The sequence below is a fragment of the Prunus persica genome, chromosome G1 (assembly GCF_000346465.2).
Source record: "Prunus persica cultivar Lovell chromosome G1, Prunus_persica_NCBIv2, whole genome shotgun sequence".
Taxonomy (NCBI): domain Eukaryota; kingdom Viridiplantae; phylum Streptophyta; class Magnoliopsida; order Rosales; family Rosaceae; genus Prunus; species Prunus persica.
In genome coordinates, this window is record NC_034009.1 from 18955408 (window position 1) to 18977817 (window position 22410).

Sequence of the window (22410 nt, forward strand, 5' to 3'; positions counted from 1 at the left end):
CTGAGAAAAATGGAGGAATATTCAAAAATTTTGATCTTGGCTCTGTGGGCCTTCTGATTCAACGCTAGAGCCTTTCTTGTCTATGAATTTCATGGCCTAAAAGCACAAGGAAGACGAACGCCTGCAATCCTAATGGCGCGGACTGGAACAGGTGCGAGAGGGGGTAGTGGTGGGGCCGCTGGGTTGTTGGGTAGGGAAAAGGCTGGGTTTTTTTTAAGGTTCTTCTCGCTATCCCGATGGGTAGGACTGAAACCGATGCCTCTGAGGGTGCAGAGGTAGATGGTGTCGATGTCGTTGGCACTGATGCGGAGGAGGAAAGGGGATAGAGTTGGAGTGAGAGGGGGTGGGGGTGGTGAAGGCGCTGGGTCATACCCGACCCACTCTCTATTTCTCTCTTTCTCTTCCTCCCTCTCCCCCTCTCTTCGTCATCCCTATCCTCCTCCCTCTATTTCTCTCCTTTTGTGGCTCAGTTTGATTGGATTGGACAAATTAGGTTTTTTAGGTTCAAGTAATTATGGATTTGGAGCAACAACTTATAGGGCTAGTGAGTTATTTGGTTCTGATTATGAGGTTGATCTTGTTTTGGATGTTTGATCGTGTTTTGGGTGGGAGAGGGCCTGGGATTGATTGGGGGAGGAGGGGTCTGTGGAGGGTCGACGAAGGGTGGATGTGAGATGGAGAGAGAGGTTTGCTATTCTTTCCAGAAATGCCCTTCACGTGGACTAGTTGGAATGGGTTGTCAGGGTTTGTGGTGGGTCCCACAATTGACACATCAACATTTAACGTTTGACTTGACGGTCAATCTAACGGACGGGGTGAATTGGTCATATTTGGATACGTTGGGTATGAAATTGATGAAATTGAAATCTCAGGGCCCATTTTAATACTGACCCTAAACCTGTAGGGACCAAAGTGTAGTTAATCCTATAATAAAACCTGCTTGTGTTAACCTTTTTTTTTTCTTTTTTTTCCCCCAAGCTTGTGTTAACCTTTAGTGGTGATTGATTAAGATTTGCTCTAGCTAATTATGTTATGTTAATTTTTTTTTTCTCCAAGAACAGTACTTTTTTTAAGTGTTCACATTCTAGCCAGGGTTTTCAAGAACAGTAATTCTTTGTCTACTTGAAAAAGAAAGAATTTGTTATCTATCAATTCATAAGTTGCTTGAGCATCTTCAAAAACTAAATAGAAACTGAGATTATGAACAAAGAGGGTTGAGATACTTAACTACATTCTAAATTTTTATTTTTATTTTATAAAAACAAAAACAAAAACGAAAAAAGAAATACAAAAAACTAGGAGGATACCATTGTAATTATTTATATCTTCTCCAAAAACTGAAATTAATAAATTGAACCTCTTGAGTGGTTGACCGTGGGATCAAGCAAGTCGTTCCAACCAGACCCTTAAACAGATTGTCGATACATCTCCTCCATCGAGTTTCCAAAATACCTACAGGTTTTGATTAGAAATATAAAAGGCTGGTCAAGTACGGAAAATAATAAAACAAAACATCTTTTTATCTTAATTTTATATTGCTATAATAATTAGCGCTCTTATTAAACTCCTAATTCAAAGCACTTGTTAACAAATTAATCAACCCAACAAATGAAATTGAGTAATCTAATGTATAACATTTTGCTCCATTTGCAACTTTTAGCGCATTTAATGGTGACCCAACTAATTACGTCACAGTTGATTATGAAAACGACTTGTAGTTCAAGTGATTAAGAGCAATTATCTCTGTGCCTAAGGTTCTATGTTCCAGTTTCCCTTCCCTCAAAATCACTTGTATCACTAATACCTTTATCCCACCTATTTTAAAAAATGGACAATCACAGCCACATCTAAGGATAAAATTCCGGTCTTCGCCGCCACTTTGTACCCGAAAAAGAAAAAAAAAATGATATTGCTCGTACAATAAGGAAGCCTTCGGCTATCTTGCCTCCATACAACAGAAGACAAGTCGGAGCATTTGCGATTTTGAGGAAGCTACAAAATTGAAAATGTTGGTCGCATTGGGAGCCATAGAACAAATCAACGGTGACGTTAAAAAGGCTCCATGAATTGAACGGCACAATAATCTCAACGGACTTATAACAAAAAAAATAAAAATAAATAATGACACCCCTGATCAAACGCAAAGAAAATTAAATTCTTGAATTTTTCTTAGAAGGCAAATATGAACCTAAAAACGCCTAGAAAAACATGGTTTTCAAAAAGTCGTGCAAGGATAATTTCAAACAGAAATCGATCCAGAATGAACAGTTTTCTATTTGTTTCTTCAGCTGGTAGTTGAAATTGCAAAATCCAGTTTTATTGCACTTCACAAATGAATAACTTTACCTATCAGGCATAAGGCATAAGGCAGAATGATCCATCAAAATTTGCACATGAAAGAATTGATCAATTTCCACGCTTGTCTATGTTTGTTCCCAATTTATATATAATCATTTTATAGAATCATCATGTTCTCATCTCCAACAAAAATCCAACAATCCTTGACCTCACTTGCAGTTCAACAGGGAAAAAAAAATGTTTCCAGCAAATCTAAGCACTAATTCAACTCCCACAAAGCACAATTTAGAAAAGTTTCTGCTTGGATAGACTGAGTTTTACTTCAACATGTCAGATATTCAACAATTAAGACTAACCGATTCATATTCAACATTTTCGGGATGGCATATGTATAATTTTCACTCAAACCAGAAGGCAAAATAAGCACGGCGTGCTATACAAACTTCATTGGGAAAAAGAAGAAACAAAATGATTTGCATAGTTGCCACAATTCGCCAGTGTAACTTCAAAAGACCATACATCCAATTTCTAACACATTTTATTTGTATATGTTTCTTATTACCATTTTCTCTTTTTCTAAAGAACCATGCTGTCAGTTGCTTCATATGTTTATATAGATATGATAAATTAAGACCAACAACAGGTAATTTTAGTTGGACATAATTAATCAAACAAGATGCGACACAGAATCTGATGGAGCTGATTATGTAAGCATGCCGAGGCTAATGAAATTTTACCCTAGTTTATATATTTATACTATTGCTCCTTTGCCCTAGTTGCATTTTTTTCTCCAGGTTCTGTATTTACATAGGTGCCTATATTTACATTTTCTATAAATACCAGTATATGGTCATCATAATTTATCAGATAACTCTAAAAGATTGACGGAAGATACGATGTGTTTTTCTTTCTCACACGGAAGTACTCGGTCATCTTATTTTCTTTTTCCTTTCATCATGAAATCGCTTTCCCTCAAACCACTGGGTAGCAACCTCACAAGTGCAATGGGGAAAACAAGTGAGGGTACCGAATTTCTAACCTTTGTGTTCTTTCGTTTCATGACGTAAATTGTACTGAGTCTTTAGTTTAGGAGGTCACTATAATCTAAATAGCAGATAGCTGACCATACCCATGCCTATACCAGGAATACTGGAATGCTCTCCTTTTGTAGATTGTACATAAATTACATATTAGGAAATTATTAAGGACAGTATCAGGAAACTATTTATACAAAGGTTCTCAGTAGTTTTCGGAATTGATCTCTAAACCCAAAGTGCAAAATGATTCAGCATGGTTTATACTCTTCTCTAAATTTTGTTCCCCCTCCCCTTATTCTAGACTAGTGCTACAAGTGAAGGCTTACATTAAGATATCAAAATGCATCATTAAAAGTTAGAATTGATTAGGTATTATTTGCCCATTAGGTTATGAATTTTGACAATCTCATCCCATTTTTCAACCCAAAAAAAAAAAGGAAAGGGAGAGACGGAAATAGAAGGATTTTAATTCATATAAAATTTTGACATTACTCACAATTTACTCTCAATAAAAACTATTGGAAGAAACAAAGGAAATCTCTCGAATGCCACAGTAGTATATGGGTTTAACAGATGTATGTTAGTTGGGGAAGATGAAACTCGATAGAGGTTATTAATTTACCAAGCATTGCAATTGTCACCAAATTATGTCCGAAGAACTCTTACATAACATATTACAAATCATAGTTACAATTCGATAAGGTTGAAAAAGACTTACCCTAAAGTCAGATAATAGTCACCAAAGACCATCGCTTCGAAAGGCCAAAAAAATGTAAACTATAACAAGTTCAGGCTATAGATATAAAATAAACATGTAATGCATGGTAGAAGAAAACTGATGGGGAAAAAAGAAAGAAGATAACACACTTCAATATAGTGCTCTCTTTAGCAGCATAAATTATCAAATCAATAATAATTTCTATAACTGAAAACCAAGTCATCACATATAAAGAACAATCCACTAAAAAAACAGGAGCACAAAACTAATGAGAAACTACCGCCAAAAAAACATAAGCAGTTTCAAATGCACATTATAAGTTAAAAGTTGCAGACAAGGATAAAAAATAAATAAAACAAAGTAACCTTAAGCACACAAAAAATGTCAACATATATCAACAAGTGTAATAAACACAATCAATGGACCAAACATGAAACAAGTATTCTTAGAAAGAAAAAAATAATAAAAACATGTTTACGAAAAGATAAAACTAGCAATGACAATGCAGCTGCATCAAGGAAACAACTTGAGTCCTAGATTAACAATACTGTCCAAATTTATGCAGAAACCACAATATAATAAAGACTAAAAAGTTGATATCAAATTATGCATCCTCAACTGTATACAAAAATTTGATCATACAACCCACCACAAAATAAATTACTGAGCTATCAAACAATCAAGTTTACAAGAAAGCATTTCATTGCTACGATTACAACATATACTAAATGTTCTAATTCAGATTAATACTGTTATTTTAGACAATAGGACAACGAGAACCTACAAAATCAATTTCAAGGTGCCATAGTTGCAAAACTCTTCCTAAACTTTGACGACACCAATACCCAAAGATAAGCCCAAAAACGAACCCTCTCCACACCTCCTCACCCCTCAATCTTCAAATATCTGTCTATTCACCACTGCACATCTTCCCAACACCAAACTCCTATTACTTCCTCCAAATAATTGTGCTCCTGACAAAATAATGCCACACACGTAGCCGGAATCACCCAGATGAAAAATAAATAAATAAATCAACCATTGAAATGAAGATAGACAACAAAATTTACATCCTTCTCAAAAAATCATAGGCTGTACAAAACCGAATATCTTCCCCCTCCTATCATTCTAGATTTATATAAACCCACCCAAAAAAAAAATCAAAACAACCTAACAGATGTGACAACTATTTTCGATTTTACATTCAAATAATAGCAATACATGATTTTAAATGAATGTGCCCTACATTACGTGGCTTAACCTTAACAGAAATGATCATTGAAGGGCTTCCCATCATAGAGATGAGACTGCAAACATCAAAAATCAATGTCCTATTGTCAAATAGGTATGTACCCGGATTACTCGGATACTGGAATGGGTATGGTAATGTGATACGCTCCTCGTACGCATTATGTTGGGGGTAGCCCTGGTTCGAAATATTAGGAACCACACTTGGAAAACAGAATCGCCAAAATACCTGGTTCAGAGCAGGTGGAGAACTTTGGTAACTCTACAAAGCAAGAGTCCAGTTGTACGATGCATTTCAACTTCAGAAACAGCCTATCATATGCCCAAAATCATAGATCTATTGATGGAAGTTGAAAAAAGGAAAGACACATGATGGGAAAAGAAACAACCTAATTTGTTCCCAAGTAAGGATAAAACTACTTAAGCGAAAGGATTCTTCTTACGTGAAAGTTAAATGTTCCAAATTAGACAACCACCAAAAACACACGACGAACACAAAAGTGTTTCTGAATTGGTAGAAAATTAGAAATCAAAGATTTCATCATTAATTAACATAAATAAATGCAGAACTCTGATGTAATACATGACATTCATGTTGGCATATCGAAGACCTTTTTTTATTTAAAAAAAAATGCATATAGAGGCATTTATTGTTTATCTATTTCCGTATGCTTGAAAAATCCAAGAGTTCCACAACATACTTGGCAACATTAATTTTGTCAAAATCATTTTTTGAAAAATAAAGTCAAATCATCAACATAGAAGTTCAGGGCATGAGTGTTGAAAAGTAAAAGTGAATATGATCTCAAGTATGAATCAGAGGGGCAAATATAACTTGGAATATATCCGTTAGTGCTAGTTCAACAAGAGATATTTTACTTCAATTAACCTTCCGGCTGGAGCCATACGCATATACCACATTTCCATAAGTGGGCATGAGTGGCTCCAACAGTCTTGGTCATGGTTAAGTGTCATCCAAGGGGAGGATCCAGTCTAAGAGTTGGTTTAGCTAAAAGCATTCCATAAGAAAAGAGAGAGAGACTGAATACTTGAGCAACGATCGCATTCACTCACTTCATTAAGGTGTAGTTCATCGGGATCCAAACTAGACGGAATAAGGGTTAATGTAACTAAGGATGGAAATTCGTGTTAGGGGGATGTGTTCACATTGAATTCTAGTCAACCCTATCCCGACACATTTAATTACTCTGTCAATTGCCTCAACTCTCAACACTAATACAACTCGTTTATAACATACTACTCAACCCTAACCCAACCCATTTAATTAATCTGACAAATGACTCAACTCTCAACACTAATGCAACTCATTTTTAATGGTAACATATTCAGGTTGACCCATTTATAAGGTGAACTAAAAACTTATAATTAAGTTTCCCTTATTGCTAAATCAAATCTATCACTTCTACATTACCTGTAGAAGAAAAATCTACTTAATCATGCTACTAACAAAACCATAAAAACTAATTCTAAATTATACTACGAATCATATATTGAATACTTAAAAAGGGGAAAATCTAATGATTTCCCTTATATAATACTAGTTAAATGTGCTTATCATGCCAAAATTGGGCTACTCATGTTTCGCATTAACTAAACACGGCTATTATTCGTGTTAGGAGTCGTGTCATATTTGTGTTCCTATCAAGCAATGGTCAACCCAAACTCGTTAACTTCAAGTCAGGTTCTACAGTTATGGGACAGCTTGTGTGGTCCATGACCTCAAGTTCCATAGATTATTTGTATTAGTAAAAGTTTTGACAAGAATCAAATAATGAATAAATTAAATAATACAACCATTTCTTGAAAACATTTCTACCAACAAATTTTAACAACTCCAAACCACATTCTCCACAAGTAATTTTTTTTTTTTTTTCTCGAAAGGAACTAATATGAAAAATCATTTTTTAGAGAACAATGTTTGGTCATTGTCCAAGTCAATATATATATGTGTGTCTGTGTGTGTGTCTGTATGTATATATATCCTGTCTACCTCTTTGCTAGTCTAATAATAAAACTACTCACATGAACTAACAATAAATTTAGGGTTAGAAATTACAGTTCAAACAAAGTATGCATATTCAAAAGTGCAGAGAAGACAACTTTTTGGCTGAATAGAAAAGGATCCCCAGGGAACTTTCTTTCAGTAAATTTTTTTGTTATAATCTTCAATCCTATCGATTAAAAAATTCGCCTTAGAATGAAAATTCATTTTTATCATCTATTATAGTTTTAACAAACTAAAATCTGAAAATAATTTTTACTGCTTATAGTGCTCAACAGTTTTTCTATAATTGTACGAAATTCATTTACAACTTTCAATAAAATAAGATTAGAATAACTTAAAAGCCATCATGGCGCAGAACTATAATTCCACTGAGTAAAGTTTTTGGCCGAGGGCTTTGATTTCATCTCTGCAAATGTCGCTCAAAGGGCATTTGTTGAAAAGCTTATGTAACTTCTACTTCTGCTTTTGCTGTTCCATAGCTGTATCCAAGAGTTGAGAAACTGCTATGGCTGTGCACTTATAATTGGAGATAAATTCCCTCACCCTTTAAGCTATAACCAATAACATGCATTTATTACAAAATTAATGTAAAAAAATCATATTACATTCAACAAACTTTAACATACATCACTTAACGTATATTTATAAAAATATTGATCTAACACCAAGATTGTTCATTCCTTGAATCGAAGAATGGGTCATAAATTTATAAGTATATATTTTAATTAAAAGGCAACAGAAGAAAGGTTGAATTTGGCATTCCAATCACCTATGAAGACAAAATTCTCAAAGCGAGCACAAAGAAGAGATAACCAGGTTAAACTCTCAAAGTGGCATCTATAGATTTTTTTTCTTATTTTTTAAAATCAGAAATCATATTCAAAATATCTAGGATGCATTGCCCAAGTAAACAAAACTTATACTAAAGATCCTGTATAGACAATATTGCACTTCCTTAGAAGAGTAGTTGCATATGCCGAAAACGTTTTAAAAGTGGGCAAAAACGAACAAAATCAATTTTTTCAAACATTTCTAGAGATCATTTCACTCCTTGCAGCAAAGTACAATATATTTCACCAACCAAAATCACCACCGTATCTTAGAGAAAGATAAATATCTAGATAAGCACGAACAGTCTTGAACAACTCCGATATTCAAAATGTTGTCTATTAAACCAGAGCCAGGATTCTACAAACAAATCTCTCAACACATATGATCTTGCAGCAACCAGAAATGCCACACCATATATTGTTCTATTTTCCTAGGAAAGATGTGTTAAAACCTATGGAACTAATTACGGAAAACAAACACAAGCACATAAGTTGCAGCATATGCAAAGAAAAGAAACAACCACATACGTTAGCTAACTAACCATACTTCCAAATAGATGTATTTTCTCTAGAAGACCACATTCATTCAAAAGTAAAGTCATTGACACAAACAAATGACTGAACGCATTGCAGCAAGCCTATGCAATGTCACACTATCTATAGTTCAATCGCCAGAAGAAAGAGTTGCTAAACCTATTGCGTGAAGTAACAGAAAACGAAAACTAGCACAGAAGTCTCACATTTGCTATAAAATAAAAAGTTTTAAAAAATAAAAAAAATAAAAGAAACAAGCACATAGATTAGCCAACTAACCATACTTGTTTTGTTTTTACTCTCGAAGTAGCACATCCATTCAAAAGTAAAGCAATATACAAACAAATCAGCTGACATGCATGCTTGCAGCAAGCCTATGCAGCCAAAAATGTCACATCACATGTTGTTCAAACACCCTAGGAAAGATGTGCTAAACCTATGGCATTAATTCATAGAAAGCAAATACTAGCACATAAACTTCACCATATGCAAAGAAAAAAAGAAGCAAGCACATAGATTAGCCAACTAACCATACTTTTTGATGTATTTTCCTCTAGAAGGAACACATTCATTCAACAGTATATGTCATAGAAACGGAAAAATACCTATATGGAGTAATAATTGTCACTGTTGACTTCCCGATCCTCGCCCGGATTGACTACCCATTTGCTGCTGCTGCTGTTGTTGCTGCTGTAATTGGAGGAGGAGGTTAGCAGCAAATTGGAGCGTAGACTGATACCGGTGATTTTTGTCAGCCTCACCATCTGGAGCGCTCTGACCAGCACCAAGAAGTGCAGACTGAAGCTGCTGCATTTGATTTGGGTATTCTGTGTTCACCTTTTCAGACACTAATGGGGCAAAGGTCTGCGACTGTGAATTAGCACCATAAGTCTGACCAGAAAAGGTCAAAGAATTATTGTGGTGCTGAGAAACAGGTGAACTGTACAACCCAGAGGCATCTGTTCCATGTGCTAAAAAGCCTTTCTGAGTTCCAAGAGGAGCTTCAGCCAGATACTGCTGGTTGAGATGCGAGGATCCAGTAACTTGTCCACCTTGAGAAGGGATCGTAAAATTACTCAAAGGTCTGGATGAACTTGCAGCATGTAGGGGCAGACTGACAGAAGAGTCTGGGAATTGGGTGCTACCGAGGACCAGTGGGTTAGAGTGGTTTGAACTGTTTGGAACAGGCGGATGTGGCTGGTACTGCGAAAGATTTTGGTCATGCGGATTAAATTGACTACCTAACTGTTGCAACGCATTACCGGTATGATCAAAAATTTGTTGATCTTGTTTCCATCCAGGAGAGGATGCTTTATTAGTTGCAAATGTAGGAAATGAAGGCCTAGCTGCTGAGGATACTGATATCTTAGCACTTTCTGGACCAGACGACTGTGCATTTCCAGGCAGTAAAGTCGCCAGAGTGGCAATAAGTTCAGGAGTTAATGTAACTCCAGCTTGCGATACTGCAGCACTATTACTAGAAGCATAGTCTTGGGGCTGCACTCCAGAGGGCTCACTAGTAGGTGGAAATGGTGGTTTTGCAGAAAGCTTCGAGTCCTCATGCAAAACCCTGTTATAATCCATTGGCAAAATATGTTCCTCCTTCGATGGGATTGCACTATACTCAGCTTGTGAAGAAAGAATCTGCTGTCTATCTATGAACTGTGAAGGTGGCATGGGCTGCATTTGTTGGTGCATAGAAACAGTACTAGGAACTTGTTGTGGAAACTTGAGAACCACACCATACAGACGTTCAGGGCCTGCAACTTTCAAAACATTCTTCAAGAAATCTGAAGGAGGTACCAAAAATAAGGTCATCCCATCATCAAACTTGGCAACACCAGCACGATTTTTGGCACCAAGATAACGAAGGAATTCAGTGTAGGAAGCAAAATCATCTTCACTATCTGGCAAGAAGAAAACGATGTCAAACCCAATGGCCTCAGCGTAGTGTTTTGTGAGCATATCCAGTCCAGTTCTGGCTGAACAATTAACAATTTCGGGGCTGCAAAACAGAAAACAATCACATTAAATACAATCAAGACAATGGTCACACTAAAAGATACGGGGAAGTAAGTTTTATTGTCAAAAACTTTCCACCAAAAAAAAATAAACAAAGTAACGTAACAAATAATTGTGAAGTCCAAAATTAGAGTCAGGAAAACAATAACAAATACACAGCTAGGTGGAAAAGGAAGAAAGAATGAAAATTGCAATTCTCTGTGGAGCATCTGAACGCAGTTCAGTGCTTTTTAGCAATAATAACAAGGATTTGAAGTACAGTCTAACCAAGTTATTAGGTTTATTTATACACACATATATAATTATCTATTAATGAACTCAAATACATATGCATCGTGTGATTGTGAGTGAACTCAGATCATTTCTACAGGGTGGAAGATAGTCTGAAACTGGAAACTCGTAGAACCTATATGCATCGTGTGATTGTGAGTGAACTCAGATCATTTCTACAGGGTGGAAGATAGTCTGAAACTGGAAACTCGTAGAACCTTAAAGAAGAAAAAAAATTTGAACAAGGGGATAGATAAAGCTGCAAAGGGAAAGATTATTATACAAATAAATAATCACATAACCTTTTCCCATGAATCAGATGACTATAGTAACCCTTATATGTTAATTGTCTTATTAAGTTGAAAAGGAAAGTGTCCCATATCTATACTACATACAAAAAGGGGAAAGTCATAAAACATGCATAATAGCCCCCTCAATATAACAATATTATTTTTATGAAGTGGGCAGTAAGTCATTCTATCGAGATCACCTAGACCCTCTTTCAAAGCACACCATTTAACATCTATCTTTCAAAATTCAAGAAACATTAAAAAAATAAAAAGAATAACAGTTAACATGCATATGTGAGTTTTCATACCGAGCACCTATAACTGGATGAATAAAAATGATTGCCCATATAATCATGTCAAAGTTGATATTGCATGGATCCAGCACCATGATTTCATAGTCTTGGTAAGTTAAGAATATACTTTATAAAAATTCCCTAGCATAGTAAAAGCTTTCCACATGCATTAAGTAGAACCAATAAAGTATGCTATACATATCCCCAAAAGAAAAAAGGGAAAATAGATACAAGGCAAATTGTACTCACAGCTCATTTCCTATCCCTTTTCCTATAGGGACACAGCGAGCATGACAAACAGGTGTTCCACCCTTGGCAATAGTTCCACGCCATATATAATCATTATCAGGAGGCCCTCCAACTGAAACCCTTGCACCAGCTGGACTAATCCCTTGGCCATTCATAGATGGACCAGAAGCACCTCCATCTATTACTGGACCAATTCCATAAGATGAATCTAACCCCAATCCATGATCATCCATCTTTCTCAATGGATACAGAGGGTCCTCCATGGACAAAGGACTATCTATCCTCGATCGTTTTGATTCCCTTTGAAATTGGTTAACATCCAACACATCCCATGCATTAGATGCAGATCTAGTGTGTGGCCTAATACCAGGCGCAGGAGAAGAAAGGACACCAGGTGCGGGAGGAGATGGCCGCCTCCAGTTTGGACCCATCAGGTTCTTGGAATTGCCGTCTTGATAATTATGAATCGACACCAAATCATTAAGTTCTGGGCCTGAAAGGTCAAACCTACCTTGAGGACCCAAAGGCCTCATTGGGACATTTGGTCCAAGAATGCCACTTGGTGGTAGAGCTCCCGGATAGTTATTAGACATCACTGGACGGTTATGACCGAACATATCCATCTGTAAAGGCCGAAGAGATTGTTCATTGAATAACATATCTGCTCTAGGTCCTTTGCCTCCAGGATAAGGGCCAGAGTAATCTTTACCGGGGGCCAGCCCACTGCTTGAGAACATAATTGTAATCCGAGGATCATTGAAAAGCCTGCCCTGCAACCCTTCCTTGGCACGCCGAGCTTCATCTACACTCCTGAATTCGACAAAGGAGTAGTGCCTTGAAGGAAAACTTTTAATCCTCTCAATCTCACCAAACAAAATCATTGCATTGTGGAGCATTTGTTCATCAATCTGAACAGAAGGCGGATAGCCAATCCACAGAACGTTACTCGGTTGACTGTCACCTTTTCGTCCCCCAGCAGATTGAGAATACTGCGACATGATCAAAACGTTGATAAAATTATCATAACTGACAAGTTAGGTAGAGAAGTTTACTGCCATTTAGAATTCACAAACAGATTCCCATCTTCTATCCAAGTGTAACCAATGAAACCATAAATCAGATCTGAGGATACCAAAGATAAAAGTCTATAACTTAAGTTCAATATTGGAGGTAAGATGCAGCTCGTGTGACATAACCAACTAACGAATAATTCTCATGAAGCAACAAAGTACAATCAACTATGTAGGAGTTTACCAAATGCTGCTTGCTTATAACTCACCTGTTGTCTTTTTTGAGAATCAGTGGGCCCCGTGTTTCTGGACAGAAACTGTCCGTCTCTGTAGTCAGGCCACTGTTCCTGTTCAAACCAGAAACTTGTTTATTAACACTAAGCATTTTAATAAGCAACTGAAGCTAGGATCTACATAGAGGGTTTTCCATGCACATGGAAAGGCATTAATACATGTTGCAATACACTAATGTATATGTGATATAATTATAACGAAATTCAAACATGTATGTGTATAGATATAGACGTTTAACTATTCCTTTCCTTGGAAAATTACCACATATATTAAAATCATTGATTTATCAACCACGATGAGTATCTCAACAAAAATGTTTAACCCCTATAAAAGACACTACACTCTTTTTAAGTTAGGCAAATTTCTTATATCCCCTCAATACGTGTAAATTGTAATGTCATTAGCATTGGTACTCAGGTGGAAGCGAGTGTCACATGTCCTTATAGCACGACTAAGAGTCCTTGAAAACAGTGTCTGCTAACGTACGGACTCCTATAACAGCAATCATATGTCCCTAAGAAATACCATTGAAGCTCTAAACAATAAACTTACCCTTCTTGAGGGTTGTGACCGAAGAAAATCCACACGTATCTGGTCACCACCCAATCGCTTCCCATTCATGTTTCTCATTGCATGGGAAGCATCCTCCAATCTAAAATATTCAACAAATGCAGTATTCCGGTCTCTAAGGAACTTGAAGTCCTCCACTTTTCCGAACTTAAGAAATTCTTCTTCTAGTTCTTCCTTCGAAACAGATGGGCTAATTCCACCTACCCATAGATTCTTGCAAGGTTTTGCCTGTAAACAGAAGTCCGTAAGAACCACAAACTTTAGATCCTCTAGAATGTGAAGGTCTGTAAAAATTATTTCAAGGCAGGGAGAAAACATAAACAAAAAGTGAAATAAAGTGATCTCAGATTAAAAATCTGTTTTGTATAACAGTTGCTAAGCAGAGGAAGAAACCACATGTATTACCATTCTGTCAAGTATTAGGAAAAAAACAATGGAAAGGTGAATGCATCAAAATTTGAAGTAAGCTATGTCAGCACATACTGAATAATGCATGCATAGCGAAGAACACATTCAGTGTAATCCATGAGCCAGCTATCAAGGAAGTACAACATGCAGAATCAAACCAATACCATAGGCAAGATTTCATGCTTTGAAAAGCTAAAGACATACAAATACCAAATAAATGGGGAAAGAAAAGAACTAATCAATATGATTGACATATTGCATCTCTTCCCTTCCTTTGAGAAGGCAATAGAAGCAAGTAGGAAAATTGCTTATTTTACTGTTTTGCGAAGAATCAAATGGAGTGTTTTACACTATTTTGCACCAATTTGTGTTTTCAAGATAACCACAACCTAGCGAGACCAAACAAGGTCCACAAACTGAGCTACGGGAAGGAACTACAATCCCAAATGGCTTTATCCAATTAAGTAAAAGAAAAATTGACACACGCTACTAAGTAAGAGAATGGAGAAGGTTAAAGAAACAAATCCCTAGGCCTAATGATTTGAAAGGTAAGAACAGAAGGTAAAAAATTTGGTGCAATGGTAAGTCTCATGATGTCAATGTAAGGGCACAAGTTCTACTCTTTACAGTTACCTATTATAGAAGAATTAAAGAGGATAATCATCTCCCACAAGATCCCACATTACTAGGACCAAGTCACCAATACTAGCCAGTTGCCTTTTACTAACATATTTAAAGGCAAAACACAAGCAGGAGTTATCTACTTCCTCCAATTTTCTGAAATACTTTTGGAGCAATCCTCAAGGGACAAATGGATAATTAATAAGAGCTAACCTCATCAGATAGAAGGGAAAAACTAAGCAGGCCTGCGAACAGAAAAAAACTTAAGCAAGTGTACCATTAACATAAGCTTCATTACACAACTAGAAAGTCAAACAAGACGCAATCTTAAAGTTAAGGATATGGTACTCAATGACAAGCTGGGTCTCATATTTACCAAACTCTCCATTATTTGTTCTCTCCAAGCAATCAGAATTGCCACAACTCATAATGACAGGTCAAAGCTTAATAAATTATTGGCCGCTCATTTTGCGTAAATATTGTCATAGGACATTATTTCTCTGATAAGGTAGTGGACATACAACAGTATGGAACCAACTCCATCAATCGAATGGAAGGTCTCAGAGAACAACCTCACTTAAGCTAGACCTTCACAAGTGGGCTAAGGCCATTTTAGGGATGTAGAAGTATTACTAAAATATTATGGCTAACAATCTTTCAACAATTTATTTCAGTTGAGATATCAGTGTTTTGAAAGTCTAAAAGAGTTATGTGACAAGATATCAAAAGCAACTTGTAAGCATCAACATGAAGCAAAGATTCAAGGAATTTATAAGTCATGAGGTCATTATTTTAGATTGTAAAACCTCCAATGTGAAAAATAACATCATCTCAAAACTGGATGTCATGACCAATCATAAAACAAAATGGCCAGAATTGACAACTGGATATAATAACAACCCAAAAATTTTGGAATTTCCTGTTCTTGTAGGGCAAACAAGCCAAACAAGGTGCTACATAGTCGATCCATTTTCCATCCCTACGAATCAAACCTTGGATTTCTCCCCACGTCTATCCAAAGAAAAAAACGTTTATTGTCAATGACCCCTCTAACAAATGCCGTATATGGCTCATCCTAGTACCTTGTTTGAGAATACAACATAGCAGGTGAATTGTGGCCAACCCCCTAGGGGGAAAGTTTAAACGTTAACTCAATAGAAGGAGAGGCAAGTTCAAGCCTTCTAGTCTATCCAAATTCAAGTTCAGATTGGATCGAATTAATTTCCCTTGCCTCACCCTCACCATGATTATCTGATTGCCTTGTATAATTTCATAATTAAAAATATCTAACAGCCTAGGGTTTCACTCTTCCTTTGTCCCCCTCTATCATTTTAAGTATTGTTGCAGCAATTCTAAATAAGAAGCAACCCATATAACCTTTTATTTGTCATTGATTTGCTACCAACACTTACAAAATAGGTGAGACATAATGGAGATTTAAAGGATGCCGATAGGTGAAGGGTAAGATAAAGTGTTACCAAGACTTAAGTGGAATACAAGGACATAGGTGAGGATATCTACCTACGTTTCACTATGTTGTCATCCCTAACCATTGTTTAAATTCTTTTTTGTGAATTTGTTTTGGAACTATTATTTTGTTGCAAGACAAGAAGAATAGAGGTAACCCACCATCCACAATTACAGAGCCATTTTGTTCCAGAACAATTGTTCTCCTATCCATTTTGAGCAAAGAGCTTGGAAAAATAAAGAAGCGCACATAAACCAAACCTTTGTAAATTAAGGGGCTCCATGTCAGCTTCTCACACTAAAATCATAAATTGGATGGATTTCAAATATACGTTATATGGGTGGGAAAAGTAGACAGTGAAGCTTAGTTTAAGTAAACTCAAGCCATCAAACTAGAATTTTCAGATCTGGTTTGTTCATACCTCAAACCTTGATTAGTCACCTTTTGAGATTAGTACACAAATATAAACTTTGGTGCTAAAGTTATGTTGAAATAGAATCACGCCTTTGTGCACTTACTGAATTGGTAAACAAGTTTTAATTGTGCAGCAAGGTGTAAAATATGTTGAACAGACGATGCGGGTAACACAATGATTTCAAATCTGATACAAAGAATTAAGATTTCTCTTATCAAAACGAAAAGGATTTCAGATGTTACTAAAAGCTACAGCCATCTACTTCTTATAGAGGAATCATATCTGATCATCCGCAGGGACCTACAACACTAAGGTAGTGTTTGTTTTGCGGTTTTTGAGCTTGGAAATGATTATGTGATTCCTTCTGTTGTGCGTGGACTTCATACTTGATAAGTAAACATCTGAGACTGGTGTGTGCACAAATATTAATTCTGGTACTTAGTTAAGCTGAAATTGAAAAACGCCTTTCTGCATTCGTTGACATTGGCTAACAAGTTTGAGTTGTGCGTTGAGGTATTAAAGGTTTTATACAGAAGATGTGCAGCTAACACTAAGATTCAAATCAATCTCCTATCCCAAAGAGGGATTGCAAATCAAATGATCATGTTACTAAAAGCTACTGCCATCCGCTTAATATATAGGAGTCACATTGGATGATTCACACAGACCTACAAACACGAAAAGTTGTGCGTTTGTTTTGCAGTTTTGGAGCTTGGAAATGTTTATCGGGATTCCTTCTGTTGTGTTTGGAAATCAATAATTTATTCATTGAGATTGGTGTGTGCACAGATATTAGTTTTGGGTGCTTCAGTTAAGTTGAACTTGAAACGCCGCTTTGTGCATTCACTAACATCGGTTAACAAGTCTGAGTTGTTGAGGAATAAATATTTTGTTAAGCTGCTATGAAGGTAACAATAAGATTTCAAATCAATTCACTACCCAGGAAAAAAAAAATTAAAGACGATTTCAATTAAATACTAAAAGCTACTGCAAAATACTTATATATTAGGAATAATATCTGATGATTTGCAGGGACCTAAATCGCAAAAGTCTGTTTCGCAGTTGGTTATGGATTTGTTTGGTGCACAAACATCTTGGGAAGGCTTTAACTTTACATAGAATGGACACCCATGAAATGGAGGATGGGAAACTCATAATCCCATTGGGTTTGCGGTGCATAACCCATTTCCTAGCAATGGATGTATGATAAATGTAAATTTTCATCTTACCCTTTGTACCAGGTGTGATAAATTAAAAATTTTCTTCACATCCTGAAAGCTATTGTCATTTGCCAGCATTTAGAAACACTGGAACCGAAATTATTCTAAACACTCTAGAATAAGATGCCTAAGAACCTATCCCGTGAAAACAAGTTCTACTTAAATCGTAACTGTGCATATATCAGTCTGAAAACTTAAGAAACCTGAATATCATCTTCACTCACGTTTAAGATATACATCTCATTTTTTTCATGTCTAAAATTATTGTTGTTTGTGACTCTAAACAAACTGGATATTCAACGGCACAGAAAACTGGATCGTATATGATGATAGGATGATGATAAGGATACTAATAATAATAGGCACAATTGGTTTCGAATCAAATAAACCCAAAATTCTTGTTCCAAATCCAAACAACCACAATACCACATCAATTATCATACAAAAACAACAACCAAATAAGCCTAACGAAGCACAAAGATCAATACGAACCGGTCGAGCAAACTCAATCTTAATGGGATTTCCACGCAGAAGGGCGCCTTGCAATGACTCCTTGGCCGCCGCAGAGTCCTCCACACGCTTGAAGAACACGAAGCCGTAGCTCCGCGACGAGTAGGTGGTGACGCTATCTAACGCACCGTACTGGGCAAAGAGGTCCATGAGCTCAGAGTCGGTGACGTCACTCGCTAAGTTCCCGACCCAGAGATTGTTCGACGGCGTCTCCGAATCGTCTGTGCCTTGCTTGCTCGGTTTGGCAGCAGGCGCCATTGTGATTGATTTGAATTGAATTGAAAACTGAATTGAAACCCTAGACGCGACTGGATTGAATATGGGGAAAGTGAGTAATTGCTGGATATATGTTTTTGGGTTAGGGTTTGGGAGATTTTTTATGATGAAACCCTAGAAATTTTGATTAAATTGGGGAGGTATCTATCTAATCACAGAGAGAAGATGGGAAATACGTGAGGGGGGATCCTTCGAGGCGTTTATCTATGGGATCATCCACAAAATATTGAAATGACAACTATACCCCTACCATCCATATAATCATGAAATGACAAATATACCCCTAAATTTTAGGGAAAACTTTATTTTTGGCCCCGTCATTTTCCCCTTTTTACCACTTTGGTCCAAAGGTAGTTTCAATTTTTCAATTTTATTGTTATAGGTTTTCAATTCCATTAGTTTTTTTTATTTTATATTCAATTTGGAGTAGTTCAAGGACACATTTTAGTTTTTGTCAAATTTCTTCAAATTCCGTTAAATTTTGATCACTTGCCTCCTCACGCAAACGGGTATTTTCATCTACTCATGCCGAAAAGAGAGATGGAGGGAGGAGAAATAGAAATAAAGGAAAAAAGAGGTAAAAGTGACACAGTACTGATGTGACTCTTTTTGTTTTCCTGTTTTAATTTTTATTTTATTATAAAAGGCAAAATTGGAAGTCAATTTATAGCTATACAAATAGCTTCAATTTTCTTTTGAGAAAAACAAGTGTAAAACTCTGAGTGGAAGTAACATGGTGAAAACGATGGATAGTTAAATCTATTTGGCCCTTAAAAATCTTAATAATTCTATGATTTGAATCTTTTAAAATCCATAAATAAAAAATATTAATTATAGAAATCTATAACTAAAATACTATAAATCATTACATTCTGCTTATACACTAGACTTTTTTTTTTTTTAAAACCTCTAAATGATCTTAAAATCTCAATTGAATACACCCCTATTTGATACAAAGTAAGCTAGCCTTTCTGCATCCGTTTCAACGCCTCCAAGAGTTTTTTTTTAATTTAAATTTATTTTAAAATTTAAAAAATGGGTAGTTGTGTTCCATAAAAATAAGATCCATTATCTAATTTTTCTATTAATTTTAATTTTTTTAAATATGAAAAGTGTGAATTTACCATATTATCCTCATTTAATTAATAATTTCAATTCTTAATGTTTACATTAACCAAGGGCATTTTCTAGTATTTTGATGTTTTACCATTCTCTCCTTTTTGCTTTATATGTACTAGCCTCTCTGCACGCGCTTCCGCGCTTGCGAGAGGTTTTTTAAAAAAAATAAGTAAATTTATTTTAGAATTAAAAAAGATAATGGGTAGTTGTGTTCCATAAAAATAGGATCCATTATCTGCTTTTTCTTTTTCTTTTAATTTTTTTAAATATGAAAAAGTGTGAATTTACCATATTATCCTCATTTAATTAATAATTTGAATTCTTAATGTTTGCATTAACCAAGGGCATTTTCTGGTATTTTGAATGTTTCACCATTCTCTGCCTTTTGCTTTATATATATAGCTATAAAGTCACTTTTGGTCCCTATAGTTTGCCACTTTTACTACTGTGGTCCATATCATTTCAATTTAATCAATTTTGTCCCTATAGTTTTCAATTTAAGCAATTCAATGACAATTCTCAAATTTTGTCAAATTTTTTAAACTACTGTTACTTGTGAAAGGGCAATTCCGTCAAATTATTACAAAAGTAATTCTTTTTAAAAATAAACAATACAAAATAAAATTTTAATAATAATAAAAAATATCTTCTTCTCCCTCTCTCCTGTCCACTCCCCTCCCCCTAACTTCATTAGACCACCACCCACCACCACTCCAAACCCACCTAACAAGCCACTGCCCAACACCACCCACCCAACATCCAACCTTTGCCATCCCACCACAAAACTTCTTAATAAACTCTACCTCTCTCTCTCTCTCTCTCTCTCTCTCTCTCTCTCTCTCTCTCTCAAACCTAGCTCCGACACCCAGGCAATCACCCACTCCGTGAGGACCTCCGGATCCCCCTCCCTAGCCCTCTATTCTGAACCCACCCTCAGCTTCATCAAAATGGTCATCAATCGCAGCGACGATGATGCCAAGGTTCTGAAAATTTCTAGAATTTGCAGCCATTACATGAACGTCATTGAAGAAATACTAGAACACATCAACAAGAACTGCCAAGATAAAAAGCAATAATAAGCACAATACTTAATGATGACATCTGTTGATGCTCTTTTTGCGAGGGTCAACTTAGGTAAATGAGTGTTCGATCTTCAGCATAAGGGGAGAAGGTTGTGGACCTTCGGTATGGAGGGATCCTGTAAAAGGAAACAAAGAAGAAGCGATCGTCAAGCTTCGGGCATTGGTGTGGTACCTGCCGAAGGTTCTCCGATGCTTAAGTCAGCAAGTATATGTGGTAATTTTGACAGAGTAACAGTAAAAGTGGAAAGTAGTTACCCTTCTTACTTGGGCACTGTTTCCTATTTATAGAGAAGTGAACATGAGAGTTTTGCATAAAGTTTTGATGTGGGACTTTGTGCAAATTGTTGTGGAGGCAACATGTGTCCATGGAAACTAGGTTCTGTAGTTGAGAACATCGACATGCGGTTACCGCTTCAAAAGGAGGTCTTCCTTTGGTAGGTTAAGAAAGTGATGATGTTACTCGCCTTATAAGGGCTTGTCTGTGTGTCTTTTTCAAAGTGTTCTTTCTTTTTGACAGCCCATGCGTCTGTCCAAGTGTCAGTCATCTAATGCTGAATACAATTGGTTGATTATGGTGTAAACAACATCTGAAGGTATAGGTCATGAATCCATTACATATCTATATTTTAAATAATTGTCAATCATTGCCAACCAGACATATCTTTGTTGCACCTGTATATAGCAATACTTTTTATAACACACCTGAAAAGTTTTTGGGCTTGAAACTCTGTGAGCTCGGCCGCAAACCCAGAGAAACCATGTTTTTAACTGTACATCATTAATTATAAAGCCAATTCCTTGTTGGGGTCGGCCGCAAACCCAGAGAAACCATGTTTATAACTGTACATCATTAGTTATGAGGCCAATTCCTTGCTGGGGTCGGGGAGGATGATAGGGGCGTGGGGGTTTGGGTGATTTGAGTATCTTTTTTACTTAATTTTTTTTTGGTTCTTTTATTATTGGTTTTTTTTTAGGGGGATTTTTTTTACCTTTATTTTTGGAATGAAATGTGCCTTAACAATTAACGGCAGTTGCTCTATTTTGACAGAAATTAAAGATTGACCTTGAATTGCTTAAATTAAAAACTACATTGATAAAATTGATCAAATTGAAACGATAGGGATCAAAATGGTAGTAATAAAAATGGCAAACTACAAAAACCAAAAATAACTTTTTGCCAAATAAAAAAGGGAGACTTTAAAAAAAGCCAAATGAGAAAAAAAAAAAATTTAAAGAAGTCAAAATGGACAAAATTATCCTTATTAAGTTTTTGTTATAAAACTAGAGGGAGAAAATGTATAGAGAAGTGATATGCTAAAGATAAAGCTTCACCATGTTTATTCATCTCTTAATCTTTGGTAGAACCACCTAGTTATAGGCTTACAAGATAGAAGATTGAATACCATCATTTACAATATACCTATAGGTTACAAGTACTAATTACAAATACTTAGTGCATAGGTTACATAAAATCCAACGGTGGAATATTAAGAGGTATGGTGGTCATCCACCAACTCATGCATTTACAACACTTCCCCTTGGATGTCCACCATACAATGACATTGTTTCCTCATTAAAAACCTTGCTTGGAAAACCCAGTGG

At 36.0% G+C, this 22410-nt stretch overlaps 1 protein-coding gene across 6 annotated transcripts; it reads right to left on the reverse strand.

Annotated features, from left to right (window-relative positions):
- On the reverse strand, positions 964-18773 carry LOC18788768 (flowering time control protein FPA). 6 transcript variants are annotated; one of them, XR_002271877.1, is made up of 7 exons: positions 18314-18773; positions 13672-13917; positions 13095-13172; positions 11816-12804; positions 9297-10696; positions 5407-5613; positions 3787-5027 (listed from the first exon to the last, which is right to left on the reverse strand). XR_002271877.1 is itself a non-coding variant. In XM_020564696.1 (6 exons), exons 1-5 carry the CDS (start codon positions 18587-18589, stop codon positions 9316-9318), a joined length of 2970 nt encoding a protein of 989 aa, XP_020420285.1. In that variant the 5' UTR covers positions 18590-18773; the 3' UTR covers positions 964-1452; positions 9297-9315. The 6 variants fall into 6 exon arrangements, 5 of the variants coding, with proteins under 5 accessions (XP_020420285.1, XP_020420298.1, XP_020420294.1 ...); XM_020564696.1 differs by lacking the exons at positions 3787-5027; positions 5407-5613 and adding an exon at positions 964-1452; XM_020564709.1 differs by lacking the exon at positions 5407-5613.

What these genes read in the sequence shown, in the direction of transcription:
- LOC18788768 (XM_020564696.1), bottom strand. Translation starts at nt 18,589, where the DNA reads ATGGCGCCTGCTGCCAAACCGAGCAAGCAAGGCACAGACGATTCGGAG. An exon ending in AGATTGAGTTTGCTCGACCG is followed by an intron (nt 13,918 to 18,313) that starts GTTCGTATTGAT and finishes TTCTGTTTACAG; the next exon opens with GCAAAACCTTGCAAGAATCT. An exon ending in AAAGGGATAGGAAATGAGCT is followed by an intron (nt 10,697 to 11,815) that starts GTGAGTACAATT and finishes TCTGTTTTGCAG; the next exon opens with CCCCGAAATTGTTAATTGTT.